This window comes from Ilyonectria robusta (assembly GCF_021365365.1).
Source record: "Ilyonectria robusta strain PMI_751 chromosome Unknown BGZ61scaffold_1, whole genome shotgun sequence".
NCBI lineage: Eukaryota > Fungi > Ascomycota > Sordariomycetes > Hypocreales > Nectriaceae > Ilyonectria > Ilyonectria robusta.
In genome coordinates, this window is record NW_025764435.1 from 4,680,690 (window position 1) to 4,696,944 (window position 16,255).

Sequence of the window (16,255 nt, forward strand, 5' to 3'; positions counted from 1 at the left end):
AACAGGGCGCACGCGACCTCAAACTACCTCGGGCCGTCGGGTTGTGCAACACTATCTCGAGCCATATCTACAAAGGTGGTGCATTTGAGACGTCAAGATTTGGTATAAGTCATGACTATCGTAAAAATCAATGAGTACGCTTTTTATTTAACTTTCAGACTAATAGGTACAGAATTAACGGGAGTCAAAAATTTTGCGAGATCCGAGAATGAAGTCAACTCAGGTACTCATATCCAAATACTTTCCTAGATTGTCCAAGGCTCGATCACGCAATCGTCATCCCGCGGGCACATGGACCACACCTGCATTTTAGGACAACACATCACGAGGGTTTCCAATACGATAGGCGTTCGACATAGCGAACTAACATTGGCACATGACCTAACACTGCCGCAATTGACTCTTTGAACACCTTGCATAGGCACACTCGGAGTGCCCCAAAGCATGAAGCCGAGTCGATCCTGGTTTCTGTGGAATTGCAGCTACCCTGTACCTGTTCCTGAGAGCTTATCAAAGCCGACATCGGGTGCTTCCGATTTGCAGAGGATGACCTCACTAGGACCAAATATAGCCTAGCGCCCTATACCGAAACATTTTCTGGCACGTGAAAGTGGCCCAGCAGTTTGGTTGGGAATACCCCCAGCTCGAAAACATCGTCATCGAAAATGCAACAGTTCTCATGATCGACGACAGTTGACACCATCACCGACTCTATTGGCAGTTGTGCAGAACGTCCCCCACGCGTGATTCATAGCCACGATGGCTCTCGAGACACAAACATTGGCCCGGGCTCGCACATCCCGCCATTGCTCCGGGTTCAGAGTGTTGGGCCCCGGATCAAGATGCTGCACCAAGCCTGATTCGGAGCTAGATCAAGCGGTATGAACCGTGTGGTTTTGGTGGAGGCTGTCGTCCAACCCAATCACGGAACCCCAATTCCCGACGTGGGGGCTTTGCAACTCAACATTGCCCTGATGGATGCACAAGGTGATGCACAAGCGAGGAAATAAATCGGGGCCGAGCAGCCTCTGGTTCCTGGTTGATGTGAGGGCGGTGGCAACATCTGGGGCAGTCCTGTTCCAAGTCTGAACCAAGAACTTCTATTTATCATCCCATCTCGCGTCCCTGTTTGTGGAGACAACCTCAATTGCCACTTCCATCGCGTCATCGACCCCGCGAGTCGCCTTTTAAGCCCGTTTCGAACGATGGAAACCGTTTGAGACGTTGGTCCAAGACATACATTACACGACAGCCGCGCTTCGTGAACCCCGGCGTCTGTGAAAACTTATCGACAGTCATCATTTTAGACCCGCCGATAACCTTTGTCCGTCTCCGTCTGTCTCCATCTGTCCGCACCTTGTTGGGGTTTTCCCGGGATCCATCACCGACATCTCTGGATTAACGGCGTGGTCGCGTGACCCACTCCGTCTCTCACTTAACTACGGCCGCCCGCCGTCCTGCCACGCTGTCTTGATACGAGACACACTTGGAAAGATGACTGTCCTCGACATTAACAAGGACTTGGTGAGCTTGTTCGAGCAGCAGGCCGCGGCTACGCCCAATGCCGTCGCTCTCGAGGATGAGACGAGAACTCTCACCTATGCCGAGCTTGACAGCGAGACATGGGCCCTGGCAGACCGCCTCCGGGACCATGGCGTTGGCCGCGACGACCTCGTCGGTGTGCTCATGGGTCGGAGTGCCGACTACGTGATTGCTTCTCTTGCTGCACTTCGTGCTGGAGGTGCATTCCTCGTGCTTGAGCTGGCCTATCCTCCGGGTCTGCTGCGCGATGTGGTTGACGATGCAAAGCCCACCGTGGTTATCACCCAGATGGCTCATGCCAGCCAAATTAAGTCAGACGTCCCTGTCATCATCATTGACAACCCCGACAAAGCTGCCGGGAGGGAACATGTCCCCGAGCTTGACGCAAGACGTCCATTGCCTTCCGAGGATGATGTTGAGAGGCTTGCGTTTGTCTCATACTCCTCCGGTACCACTGGCCAGCCCAAGGGAATCATGAACCCCCACAGAGCAGCGGTGCGCTCATACGACCTGAGATTCGGCGTCAGCGACCTTCAGCCCGGTGACAGGGTGGCTTGCAACGTCTTCTTCGTCTGGGAGATTCTTCGTCCTCTGTTGCGTGGAGCGACAGTGGTTGCCGTCCCAGACCGGGTCAGCTACGACCCCACGGCTCTTGTTGACCTGCTTGCGTCTAAGCGCATTACCGACACTCTCATGACTCCGACACTCCTGGCGACTGTTCTTTCTCGACACCCCAAACTCAGCGACCGCCTGCCGGAGCTGCGCTCACTATGGCTCAATGGAGAGGTGGTTACCACAGATCTCTGCCGCCGCGCCATCTCCGCGCTCCCCTCCACCACCAGCCTACTCAATGTCTACAGCGCAAGCGAGACTCACGAGGTTGCCGCTGGCAAGATCCAAAGCTTCATTAACTATGAGGACAGCGTGTGCCCCGTCGGCCAGCCTACCGACCCTGAGCATACTTACATTCTGGATGAGGCTGGCAACAGAGTTGGTCCCGGCGTCAGCGGCGAGCTCTTCGTTGGCGGAGACCTCCTTGCGAGAGGTTATCTAAACCTCCCAGAGACAACCGATAAAGCCTTCCAGATGGACCCTTTTGAGAGGAAAAAGGGCGCCAAAATGTATCGCACTGGCGATCTCGCCCGAATTCTCCCTTCTGGCCTCTTGGAGATCACTGGCAGAGTTGGTGGCATGATTAAGACTCGTGGCTACACCGTCCAGCCCGGTGCCGTTGAGAGCGCCATCGTCAAGCACCTGTCCGTCCGCGACTGTGCAGTCATTGCTCACGGCGAAGGACTCCAGAGGCAGCTCGTTGCCTACTTTGTCCGCGACGAAGGTGAGCACAGAGACCGAACCATGCCCATCATTGATGAGTATGGGTACAGCCCGGTGTCCCGGCGTGCCCTTTCTGCGCATCTTGCGCACTACATGATTCCTGCAATCTGGGTCGAACTGGATGAGTTGCCTACACATGGTGTGTCTGGAAAGACGGACCTCAAGGCGTTGCCCTCACCGCCATCACCCAGGTCACCCATCGTTGGCAGCCCTAAAAAGGAGCAAAACATCAAGATCAAGATGGAAACCATTATCATGATGTGGGCGGCTTCTCTCAAAATGCCAGCAACCGCCATTACCCCCAAGCATGACTTTTTTGACCTTGGTGGCCACTCCCTTGCACTCGCAGACCTGGCTAGCCGACTATCAAAGACCTTTGGCTTCCCTGTTCCACTTGGTCCCCTGGCTGGAACTCCTACCCTGGAGGGACATGTTGAAGCTGTGAAGGCTGCGCGCGACGGCCACACCGCGGCTGTGCAAGCTGATTTGCCAGCTGTTCTCCGTGCTGATAGTGTTCTTCCTGACGATATTCAGTCTAACGGCACCCCGATGCGTCCACTTAAGGACGCCGAGACTGTTCTGTTGACTGGTTCCACTGGATACTTGGGTGCTTTCCTGCTCAAGACTCTAGTGGATACTACTTCTGCTCACATTATTTGCCTTGTACGCTTCCCCGAACCGGTTGAGGACTGTGCCCCTGCGGGTATGGCTCGAATCCGCAAGAATCTGATTGATTTGGGTCTATGGGATGACTCAATCCTCGAGCGTATGGAGATCCTCCCCGGTAACCTGGCAAGAAAGCGTCTGGGTCTTTCCCCTGAGAATTTTGACGACCTGGCGACACGAGTTCAGGTGATAGTGCATGCCGCCGCTACTGTCAACTTGGTCTACCCCTACGCTGCTCTTCGAAATGCCAATGTGGGAGGCACGAGAGAAATCTTGCGCCTGGCCTCCCGCAGCGGTGCCACTGTTCACCATGTGTCCACCAATGGTGTCCTCCCGCCCTCAACTGAGGGTTGGTCTGAGGATGTGGTTATCGACGTTGATAGGGTCCCGACAGATCTCCTAGATGGATATGGACAGACCAAGTGGGTTGCCGAGAAGCTGGTCTACGAGGCCGGTAGTCGCGGAATTCCTGTTCGAGTGTACCGTCCAGGTACTATCACTGGCCACAGCGTCTCTGGATCGACCAACACCTACGATCTAATGAACGCGTTGGTCGTTGAGTCCTTGCAGCTTGGCTATGCCCCCGATGTTGAAGGATGGTTCTTGGAGATGGCCCCCGTGGATTTCGTTAGTGACGCCATTGTTACTCTTGCCAACCACACAGATGACACCGAGCAACCTCTGTATCACCTTGGCGACCCTGCCCCCATTTCTTCCAAGGACTTGTTTGCGTCTCTCGCTGAACTTGGGTACGCGACCCAACCTCTTCCGTGGGACGAATGGGTTGCACTCTGGAACGAGAAGCGCGGCGGCAAGAAGGGCGGTGATTGCCCCTTCACTGTGGACATCCTCCGTGGTGGTATGCCTAGTGTGGAGGTCCTAAAGTCTGTCATTGTGCTTAAGGATGGCAAGACTCAGCCGACTTTGGATAAATATGGCATCAGCCGCCGAAAGATCGACGGCGGGCTCCTCGAAATCTACACTCGACACTTCTACGCGCGAGGTTGGATTTCCAAGCCCCCTCGTCGAAACCAGGTCAACGGCGTTGTGCCCAAGGTTCGCAAGGGCAAGTTGGCTGGCAAGGTTGCTGTTATCACAGGTGCCTCGTCTGGCATCGGTGCTGCCGTAGCTGCTGGGTTGGCCAAGGAGGGTGCCCACGTTGCGATCGCAGCTCGACGTACCGACGCCCTCGAAGCCATCAAGAAGAAGATCGCTGTGCATGGAGGCAAGGTCCTGATCCACAAGACAGACGTGACCAGCAAGGCGCAAGTGGAGTCGCTCATGAAGACGGCCAGCGAGGAACTCGGCCCCGTTGACATCCTTGTTAGCTGCGCCGGAGTAATGTACTTTACTATGATGGCCAACAACCATACCGACGACTGGGAGCGAACCGTTGATGTCAACTGCAAGGGTCTGCTCCACTGCATTTCCTCCACGGTCCCGGGCATGCTGGCCCGAGGCGCTGGCCACATTGTTGCCATCTCCTCTGATGCAGGACGCAAGGTATTCCCTGGTCTTGGAGTCTATTCTGCTAGCAAGTTCTTCGTCGAGGCGACGCTGCAGAGCTTGCGACTTGAGACGGCGGGCTCAGGACTTCGCGTCACATCGATCCAGCCAGGCAATGTCGCTACCGACCTTTTGGGCCTGTCGACCGACGCCGAGGCCCTGAAGAAGTTTGGCGAGCCCTCGGGCGCCAAGGTGCTGGAGCCAGAGGAAGTGGCCTCGTCTATTGTCTACGCCGTGTGCCAACCTGGTCATGTTGCTGTCAACGAGGTGCTCATCGAGCCCCGTGACGAGCCCATCTAATAAGGGTGACCAACTGCGAGAATTCAACAAATCGAGTGATGTGCTCTCTCGACAACGATTTGCATGATTTACGCGTTATTTAGGATTCATGTAGATTGTTTCACCTCGACCGGCCTCTCTTGGCCTTGGCATTTTGTTTCTTGGTACGATCAAATCACGATGATGTAGCGACTCAACGGCGTTGAAGAAAGATCGCGGGGCCTGGGCTTGCGCGTTTCAACACGCCAGAAGCAGATATACCCCTTTCAGAGGTTCCTTCAAGGAGCCCCGGAGATTGTTTGAATAAAGTATTGTTTCGATTTGTTGTCTCATGTGCGCTGGGGGTTGTGTGATGACCATGATGAACATGATCACCACGTCCGGTTTCGTTTCCGTCCGCTCTCTCTTGAATTGATTGCATGAACTTGAGAATCACCCTTTGGCGATTTCTTGCGGTTCAGGACTGCAAATACATTTTAAATCACTGGCCAAGCCGACATGATCCAGCTGTTGCATTGACAATGGGCCCGAAGGATCCCCGTCCCTTAGATGTTTGGCTCGCCAAATTAATTGACCTGCTGGGATGCAAACCCGGCGTCGACCACTCGGATTGCCCCGAACAAATCATCTCACCTGGGCCCACGACGTGGTTGCGCAGCCTGAAACGGGACGCACCCAGGGCCGTCGTGTGGATTCGCCTCTGCGGCCTTGGCTGCAGCTGGTAAGGAAGAGTAGGGCTCGCAATGGCCCACGAAGAACCCAGGCGGGTACGCGGAGCAGCGGTGCAGACGGGGAGTTTGAATCGAGCCCACGCTTGCTCGCTCTAAGCTTAACGGCAGCCAGCATCACCGTGGGCTCTTAACCGAACGGTGACAGAACCCGGCCGAGATGAGAGACTGGGCCTCCACCTGAACTGGGACTGACAGGGGGCTCCGGCGGCTCAAGGTCGACAGGGGGATGGGAAGCGAAGATCACCCCATCGTCTAGACGGCAATCGAGGCTCGGGAAACCTTCTTGATCGAGGATTGAACCCAGCGATGCGGCTCTCCACTATGGGGGGTTGCTCCGCGTACCTGACGAGGAGAATTGTAGCTTCGCGAACGAGTCACGGGAGTCAATGGCGAAGTGCAGTCTTGTTCACGGGCTTTGGCCAGTTCTCATCTGCTGAAGCCTTACCGGTATTGCCTCTCGCTTCAGCCAAGCGAATCGATCCAACGCATCTTGGTTTTTCTGTTTCTCCCGCTTGGCAAGTTTCCCGTTACCGACTGAGCATCCTCGCCGGAAATCTCCTCGCAATCTCTCCAGGCCTCGCGTGGCCGTCGCAACTTGAGGCTCAAACATGACATGGCGATAATCCACCAATCGCCGCGGCGCCCCTTGCGCTGGCCCCAAACACGGGGGTTCCAGGGACCCGCCCTACCGACTTACAGGGGGGGGCCCAGATGGACGCTATTTCCACGCGACGCGAGGGGCGGATAATGATGGGATCTGGGATTCTCGCAGCCTAGTGGGTTGTAGGCGGGGTTCCAGAATCCGGTGAGCTCGGCTCTTGGCTGCGGTTTTGGGAACGCCTTGCGCTGGGGGCCAGGCCGCATGCGAGATGCTGGGCTGGGCTGGGCGAGTTTGGGTCTGGTTGAGATGCCATGGACAAGCTTGTAGGACAGGGCGGGCGCTGGAATGGCCCTGTTCACCGACTTCTGCGTGTATCTTGGTTGTGGTTGAGTTATTGAAATGGTGTGGTTCAGTTATTGAAATGGCGGTGGTGGTGTTGCTGGTCGTCAAGACAATGAACATCCATTGACACGCAGACGCAATGCTTTCCGCGCATTACGCCTCCCCATCCGCCCGTCTACGAATCAATGCCGCGGCACACAGCGCCAATGTTTGGAATTGACAGTCTCCAGGCCGCTCACCGGCTCGAAACGGCGGAATCTGGCCCCGGGTCGTCCAGATGCAGTTTGCCGCAATGGCAATTGGCGGACTATCAACGCAACGCTCCTCCGGGCCTGGGGTCCATCTCCGGCCGGCGCTTGTCATCCCAAGACCCCTGTCCTGGCTCCATTCTCGTTGCCGCCACCGGGCTTCGGTTGTGGTGGACGACCGGGGGGGTTGGACAAATTGACAGAGGAAACTGGGCTAGGGAACTGAGGACTGACTGCTCGGTTGTGGAGAGCCAGCAAGGGATGAGACGGGACGGTTCAACTCTGCCTGTCCTAGGCCAGATCTAGAAACTCAGGCCCGGCCAGCTCGCTGCCAAACATCCGTATATCAACTGCACCTCCCTCGCCGCTTGGTTGTATTCCCTTCCCTTCTCTCCTCAGCCTCTTTTCTCAACGGACCTCGAAGGACCAGATCAGCCATTCTTTTCTTGTACGCTTGTACATTCACTTTCATTGTATTGCCATTCTTTCAAGCCTTGACGGCCCCCAATTTTCAAACACACCAAACTTTTTGCTTCGTGCTCCTTGAGCCTTCATTCCAACCACTCTCTATCCCTAGCATCTGGTCCCAGAGACTCCAACCAAGATCCTCAACAAACAAACTACCCAGTTCCAAAAACTCGACTTATTCGTTTATACCCCAACCGCCAAAATGAAGTCCTTTGCCGCCCTCGCCGCCATCGTGCCCCTCGTCGCCGCCCACGGCTTCATCAAGTCCCCCGCGCCCCGCCAGCCCGGCGATGCCTTCCGGGCTGCTTGCGGTGACCAGCCCTACTACCAGCAGTCCTCGGACATCAACGGCAATGTCCAGGGCATCCTGCAGGTCGTCGGCAGCGACTTCGACGCCTCGGCCTGCAACCTGTGGCTCTGCAAGGGTTTCCAACTCGCCGACAACACCGACCTCGTCCAGAGCTACACCGCCGGCGAGACGGTCGACTTCGCCATCAACATTGCCGCTCCCCACACCGGTTACGCCAACGTGTCGGTTGTCAAGACCAGCACCAACAGCATCATCGGCACGCCCCTGATCGAGTTCTCCAACTATGCCTCCAACGCTGGCATGCCCGCCAACAACACCGCCTTCAGCGTCACCATCCCCGACGACCTCGGCAGCGAGTGCTCCACCGCCGGTGACTGTGTTCTGCAGTGGTTCTGGGACGCTGCCGATATCAACCAGACCTACGAGTCTTGCGTTGATTTCACTGTTGGTGGCAGCTCCTCTGGCGGCTCCGGCTCCGGCTCTGCCTCTTCCGCCGTTGCCTCTTCCGCCGCCCCCGCCGTTACCTCCGCTGCCGCTACCACTGCCGTCGCCGCTGTCACTGAGACCGGTGTTGTGACTTCTGCCATCACTCCCGTTGCTGCCTCTTCTGCCGCCGCTGAGGTTACCTCCGAGGCTCCTGCTGCCACCACTTCCGCTGTTGCTGACGATGAGGAGTGCCCCGCCGATGAGGATGAGGGCGATGACGAGGATGCTGGTGATGATGAGGAGTGCCCCGCTGATGAGGATGAGGGTGATGACGAGGGTGACGATGAGGACGACTGCGAGGATGACGGCGAGGAGACCACCATCGAGTCCACCGTCGTCGTTGCTCCTACTGTCGCTGCCGTCTCTGTTGTCTCTTCCGCCGCTGCCCAGGTCACCTCCGCCGCTGCCTCTTATGTTGTCCCCTCCGCCGCCCAGTCCGGCTCCAGCGGATCCGGTAACGGCTCTGGCAACGGCGCCGCCGTCACTTCGTACGTCACCGTGACCGGCAAGCCTCACACCAAGACACATGTGCAAACCAAGTACGTCACCGTCACTGCTGATGCCCCTGCTTGCACTTAAGCAGCGGAGCGTCGCGCGCTCACGGGAGTCCTGCCGTCTTGAATGGAGGTGGTGCTCGGCCGTTTGAGCCATGGATCGTGTTGGCAGTTAGATTTATTCGTCGACTGTAGATATTTCTTCTGGGTAGCCCCCTGTGGGGGTAATTCAATTGTACCATACTTGAGCATCTTTGATTCTTTGCCTGCTTGCTGTGAGATGTGTTAATGCGATGTAAATGTGATGTCAATGTCGGATTCCTCGACAGTCGCTGGGCTCGGCGCAAAGGGAGAGGTTGACGCTTCCTTAGTGGCAGTCCGACTTCGCTTGCGTTCTGATAATCCCATGGAATGTTTCGCTTGTGGACAACCCATTGTGCATTGTATTGCTTCCGCATTCCTGAACTCAACTTCGGGTGGCTTCGAGACAAGGGAAAGACCTTCGGCAAGCATCTCTGGATTGCTGTGACGACGACAATCCGCTTGGATGCGCGTAAGACATTCAATGGGAGCACTCGCTATTAATGGCAGCAGACATGACGAGGCGCAATTAAACATAACGCCGAGTGACCTGTGTGGATGACACAGAGACACAAACTGACTCAACTCAGACCCGAGACAAGAATGAAATACCGGGCTGGACTGGTACACACTCTGTTGTTCGGGATGAGCTGGAATGCCAACAAGAAAACTGAGAGCTTAGAGGTAGGTTTGACGATAAGCATGTCCTTGGAGTAAATAGGCTTAAGTTGGCGTCAAACCGGACAGCTTCGTATACGGGTATACGGGGGAATGAAGGGAAGAGGAAGATCAGACGGAAAGTCAATCGACCCATCGACCAATTGGTCAATCGCGTCCAACTGTCATTACCTACCGCATTAGGCAAATAAAACTAGGCAAAATGAAACAAGGCCAATCAAGCAGTAGGTGAATGCCCTACCGGCCGTCGGTGTCCCGAGACCCGGATTCTCGGGAGTCGCAAAGGCACTACTGCATCTTCAGGGGCGCTGTGACCTTGTGAGAGAGGGCCTGAGAGCCTGCGGCTGCGTAAGACGCAGGGCATAGCGTCGCGCTGGAGACGCCCCCATGTAGGTGAGAAGGGGCGCGTGAGCGCTACAGCCCCTGTAAATCTCCCCTGTATTTTGTAGGTTCCTTGTAGTGCTTCCAGAGCTTCCTGCTGGGCTCTCAGTGTGGCTGCCGCCCATCAGGTCGGTAATTTTTAGCCTCCACATTCTGACGCTGGCGGTTATTATGTATGCACCACTACGCAGCATGTAGGGGCCAGGGTTCATCGTGCTGCTTCTTACATGGTGCTTCGGGACATCCATGTTGCTTTGTACCTGGTACGAGTGAGGCCGAGTTCCAGCGCTTCGGAAGTCGGTGGCCGCGTAGCCTCAACCATCAACACTCCGAGTATCTTGCTTGACGGCTTCAAGACTCGGAAGATTGGATCACTCTGGAACTAAATATCCGCCGTGCCAGCACCTACCGGGCCAACCACTGTGCCGTATGCCCAAGAACCAGCCACATTTGCCCGACACTGGAATTCACTGCTGCATCTCCGAAGCCAATCCCGATCTCCAACCGCCTCATGTCGCAGGCGTCATGTGCGGGTGTCGGCCGGTTCCAAGTCCCCCTATTTCCACGCGGGAGTTTACTTTTGTGGGGAGCCGATGAGCCCGATGAGACAACAGAAAATAAGACCGGCGCCCCTTCTGAGGACGTGACATGGGGATCAGCATTCTGGCGCATCCGGGATTCGAGAGGGGGCGTGGGAGCTGAAGTAAATGGGCCTTTGATTACGTGGCTGGTGGTGCCGGCAGCTGGAAAAGGTGATGCTAAGAACAGCGCCGTCCCGTCCCCACGTCCCGAGGGAATGCCGCACTTGTGATTTGGATGTTCTTTTCGGGATATGGTGCTCGAGACTGGCCCCGGTTTGTCGTGTGAGAACGCGCGTAACGCCTGGGTTGGGTGGACGCTGCGTCTCTTGCGTTCTGCCCCTGTGGATCGCCGGCCCACGAGGCAAATCAGGGCTGGGCTACGATCAAACATCCATCAGACCCTCCTGGGCCGTCTTGGGACGTTGATGGTCGGAGGTTTTTGGTGCCTACACCCCAGCGTGTGGCGGGAGTCTCATGAATCCACTGCAGCAGCGTTGGAAGTACTTTGGTCGAGTAATTTAATCGAGGGCTTTGGCCGAGTCGTCTGATGTTGGGGAGGCTTTCCCGCCCCCAATCTAATATGCGGCTGCGGTTGGTTCGTTCCTGTGAGGCCGATGTACGGGAACGCCTGGTGGGTTTGTTGTGAGACCTGTCTCTCGTTCAGAGTGTTGCGTCTCCGAAGATGCAGCTAGACCCGGTTGGTCGGGTGGCTTGCGAAACCAGATGAATGTGAAAAGCGACTATAATATGATTGCTTGGCAAAGGGCAATATTGAAGGATGAACCTCGAAACATTGAATGAGCACGGGCGACGAGGATGGACATGACCTTGGCAATGGCCCTAGAAACGATGACGGAGAGGTGATGCATTCCGGTGCCCGTCCGCAGGCCATTCCGCATCGTCCGGCGCCAGACGAGGCCCAAGCCAGCAAAGCCAGCAGCATAATTCCGACCTTCGTCACCTGTCTGCGGAAACATACGTACGCAAACCCACCATAACCCACGCACAACCGCGCGGCGCACATGATGGCGAGCAGGGAACCGACGCAGCGCAGCCGGGCCACTTTATTGGGAACCTCCGGGCGACCGCCCGAACCCTGCGCTGGGCTTGCGTCAACAGCCCCAGGGGCGGAGACGCCTGGCATGGGCACCCATGTTGTGGGCACGACGCTGCTTTTACCGCGGGTTCGAGTTGATGGAATGTGTGGTTTTTTTGCTGAGACAATGGCCCATATTACTGTGTGGCACTACGGGAAGGGCGGTCTCGCAAAGGTAAATTCTTGGGAGGCGGCGGCCGTTGTCTGAGTCGTGGTGGCGAGTTGAGGTGGGATTTCGACTGTGCTCGGGTATCGTGATTGGGAACAAAGCAGTCGGCTTCACAGAACAGTAGAGGAGCAGATAGGGATCGACTGCGATGACCACGGTTCAACTCCATAGTATCCGTATATCCTCCGAGATTGGGAGTCGAGAGCAAGTGGCCAGTGCTGCGTCGTGGACCACGAAATTCTCCGCCCTTCTCATTAGAGTAGCGGCTTTGGACTTGGCGGATGCTTAACAACAACAACGGTCGTCAGCCACAGAATAGAGACCGGCCTAATGCGTGCATGACATATATCCCATTAACCTTGATATACACTCATAAAAGAAGCGTCTCAAAATGCTAAAAGCTTAGCCACGGACACGCGTATCGAGAAGCCATCTCAGGCACAAAGCTGGCCCGTCTGTCTTGCGTGACGTCGACTGGCCCACCGACGCCGTCAACCCTGCGCGTGGCAGGGTTTCTCCCAACGACGCAGCTTATAGCGGCGAGACGGCCTGCTCGACTCGGCTGAGCGCACCCTGGACGATGACTGGACGATGGGGAGGCGCGACGAGGCGTGGAGGTGGCTGCTGTGAATACTACTGTACATAGTACGCGGAGGGCGACGTACCTACATCCACCCTCCACTTACACCTGGTGCGCCTAGTAAAGACCAACCGGGGGGTCAGAATCGGCTTCGATGGTACGGAGTACTACGCAGTATATCAAGATGGCTGCCCCTCGATTGTGCCATCTATGCTCTGGCCCAGCCTGGCTTAAGAAACCGCCACAATATTATCTCGATCCTCCATCTCCTTGCTTCATCCTCCCCTCCTTCTCCTTCTCCTCCTCCTCCTCCTCGCCTTCGCTCTCTTTCGCTTTGCTTCCCCTTCTGCGAGCCGCTTTTCTTCGCCCGCCCTCGCCGCTCCCGTTGCCTTCGTTACTCTTAGTTCGGTCTTGCCTGGTCTTGCATTGCTCGCGTGAGAGCGTCACCAGTTTTTGCGCCGCTTCTGCCTTTTTGTCCTCGATTATCGCCATCGCTCGCCAGTTGATGCGTCCAATCCTTACCGTGATTACTACTGCTACTACTGCTGCGACTTCTGCTCTGGCTGTCCCTCCACCCCATCGCTAAACTCGACCTACGATTTGCTACTCCCGACGACTTTCTACTCTCGACGACACTCCAACTTTGCGATTGTACGACTTATTTCAGCATCTTACTCCTAATGGCTCCCAGCCTCAGAAGCACGGCCTCGGCTGTGCTGTCGGCACTCGCCTGGGCTGGCTCCTCCCTGGCGGACACGGTCTTCTACGACAGCCTCGATGAATTCACAGCCCTTGCAAATGCCACCAGCGGATTCCCCAGCCAGACGTTCCGATCCTCGGAAATCATTGCTCCCGTGCTCCACGTCAACACGTACGACCGCAGCGCCGTCGACGATGCTGGCTACATCTTCATCGGCGCCGTGTACGGCAAGATGCGGGCGGGCCCCATGATCCTCGACGCCAAGGACATGAGCCTGGTCTACGCCGACCAGCGCTACGACAACTCCTACACCTCGCAGGTCCAGACGGTGAACGGAACCAACTACCTGGTCTTCTGGGAGGGCGTCCACAACCGCGGCCATGCTAACGGCTACGGCCTCGTGTTCAACGAGAACTACGACCTCGTCTACAACGTGACGGCCCACGGCTACCAGGACACCCTTGCTGACATGCACGAGATGCGCATCACCGAGAACAACACTGCCTTGTTCACCGTCTACTGGAGTATCCCCTGGGACTGCACCTCTATGGGAGGGCCCGTCGACGGCTTGTTGATGGACAGCGGCTTCCAGGAGGTCGACATGGAGACGGACGAGGTGCTCTTCACTTGGGCGGCTACGGATCACTTCGATGTTAAAGACACCTACGCCCGCTACGGCAGCGGATTCGGCGTCAGCGACAACTCGGGCTTTGACTTCTTCCACATCAACTCGGTCGACAAGACCGAAGACGGAAACTATCTCATCTCCAGCCGCCATCTCTCGCTCCTCGCCCTCATCGACGGCAAGGACGGCCACCCGATCTGGGTGCTCGGCGGCCACCGCAACCAGTTCCTCGATTTGAACGACGGCCGCGCCACCAACTTTGGCTGGCAGCACGACGCGCGGTTCTACAAGAACCAGAGCCACATCACCATGTTTGACAATCACGGCGAGCAAACCGGCCCCTGTAAGGAGGACGGCTGTAAGACCCGCGGCCTGCACCTGGCCATTGACACCGAGGCCATGACGGCCCGCATTGTGCAAGAGTATTTCCACCCCGCAGGTATCGACTCGGGCGCCATGGGCGGCTTCCACACGCTCGACAATGACAACGTCATTATCGGCTGGGGCTACAATCCCGGGTTCGTTGAGTACACGCCCGACGGCAAGCCGGTGCTGGACTTCCAGCGCGGCAAGCTGGGCGAGGGCTTCCAGGCCGACATGTTCGCGTACCGCGTCATGAAGCACGACTGGATCGGGCGGCCCAGATGGCTCCCCAGCGCCGCCATCGAGGCTCCTCATCGCACCACGGAGAATGCCACCGTGTGGCTGTCGTGGAACGGCGCCACGGATATTGTCTCGTGGGTAGTGGTAGGTTTTCCTATCCCTGTTTCACCCGTCAGTTTCGTGCCCGCTAACATCACGCAGCTCGCTTCCGACTACGCCAACACGCTCAACGGCCACAGGAACGTCGTGGCCGTCGCCAACCGCACCGGCTTCGAGACGGAGATCTACCTCGGCGGCGAGACGAGCCATCGCTACATGGCCGCCGCCGCCGTCACCGCCGACGGCACCATCCTCGGCTCGACGTTTGTGATTGATATGGCCACCGGCCAGCCGTGCCTCATGGCCAGCCACGTCACCTCCATCTGGCCCGAGATGGAGACCACCATGACTAACTTTGTCCTCATGGGCATGATCATCGGCGCCATCGCCACCGTCTCGACGCTGGGACGCTGGTTTTGGCGGCGACGATACCACCTCCACAGCTGGGACAGCAGTGTCGCCAAGTACGAGCGGCTGGAGCCCGAAGAGAGGCGCATCGACTAAAAAAGAAAAAAGTCCTGTGCTCTTGTGCCTATTAATCTCATGCATGGCGTTGATACCTAGGGAAACGGTGGGAACGGGGAATGGCGAACTGGCGTTACGCGTATTGGGTAAGAGATCCTCATCGCGAGGGGTTCATTTTGTTCACATTCTGTAATTACTCATGGATTATTCCAATATTTACTCATACCCTCTGTCTATTTGCGTGTGACTATTGAATACTTCCCGGCCGGGGGTTGTACACGGCACCAGTTGTCTGTACTCCCCTGGGGTCTCTGATGCTCCGAGACAAAGCCATGTTACTCGCCCGGGAATTTACGAATACAACACCGGGAGCCGCAAAATGTTTCAGTCAAGTCGAGCGAGTGGTTGGGGTGTTGATTCCCTGTAGTGGAGAACGCGTCAGCTGGAGTCTAGCGGTTGTCAATGACGGACGGGGCCCGGGTCTATGTGGGGGGATGCCGGATCGGATCAGGACCAACGTCACCGCGATGACGACGCAGACGAGAAGAACAAAATGTGGGTCGCGCGGGCCCTGTGCGGACTATTCATAGCCTGCAGAATGTGTTGTATCCGAGTTGATGGGTCGGTTGTCATGTCGGAGGGCGTATATCCGTTCTAGAATGCGTCGCCTATCGGTCTGGATAGCTTGCTGTTGGTCGCGGGGAGGAATTCAAGCCAGGTACTAAACCAATCGGCGGGTCGGAGTGTCATGGGCTGGTCTGTGGCATGACTGCGAAACAGACGGAGTTGTCGCTAAGAACCTGAGGGACGGGTGAGGTGATCTAACGGTTCATGGCCGGAAACTGTGACATGTAGCCTCAAACGATGAGTTGCGAGTTGCAGATGGGGCCACTGTGGGATGTGACTTGAATGATGACTTGGCTGGTAGATGTCTCGAGGGAAGACAAGTCATGATGAGGACGAGGGTCGATGGATCTCGTCTAGTTGATATCCGTCGACGCAAACTTGACATGTAATTTTTACTCTAGTTAAATCAAGTAAAATGGATTTTATCCCTATGCGCCATCAACCCTCGAAAGGAAAGACTGTAACTTAATCCATCTTGCGAGGGGACAAGTTGAGCCGCGACGCCCGCAACGCCGAGCCACTTAGTGCGGAACGGGCCGCTCTAGCCTAGTTCTCTCCACTA

General features: G+C 56.5%; 3 protein-coding genes across 3 annotated transcripts; all 3 read left to right on the plus strand.

Annotated features, from left to right (window-relative positions):
- The first annotated feature begins 1,079 nt into the window (after positions 1-1,079).
- Positions 1,080-5,655, plus strand: BGZ61DRAFT_439875 (uncharacterized protein). Its single transcript, XM_046244405.1, has one exon. The coding sequence runs from the start codon at positions 1,495-1,497 to the stop codon at positions 5,347-5,349; it is 3,855 nt and encodes a 1,284-aa protein (XP_046113074.1). The 5' UTR covers positions 1,080-1,494; the 3' UTR covers positions 5,350-5,655.
- Positions 5,656-7,935: 2,280 nt separating this feature from the next.
- Positions 7,936-8,547, plus strand: BGZ61DRAFT_294434 (uncharacterized protein; the record flags this gene model as incomplete). The annotated part of the gene is made up of 1 exon (XM_046238612.1): positions 7,936-8,547. A coding segment is annotated over one exon (612 nt), but the record flags the coding sequence as incomplete, so codon positions are not given.
- Positions 8,548-12,775: 4,228 nt separating this feature from the next.
- BGZ61DRAFT_439879 (ASST-domain-containing protein) lies at positions 12,776-15,291 on the plus strand. Its single transcript, XM_046244406.1, has 2 exons — positions 12,776-14,645; positions 14,703-15,291. Exons 1-2 carry the CDS (start codon positions 13,255-13,257, stop codon positions 15,103-15,105), a joined length of 1,794 nt encoding a protein of 597 aa, XP_046113076.1. The 5' UTR covers positions 12,776-13,254; the 3' UTR covers positions 15,106-15,291.
- The last annotated feature ends 964 nt before the right edge of the window (positions 15,292-16,255 follow it).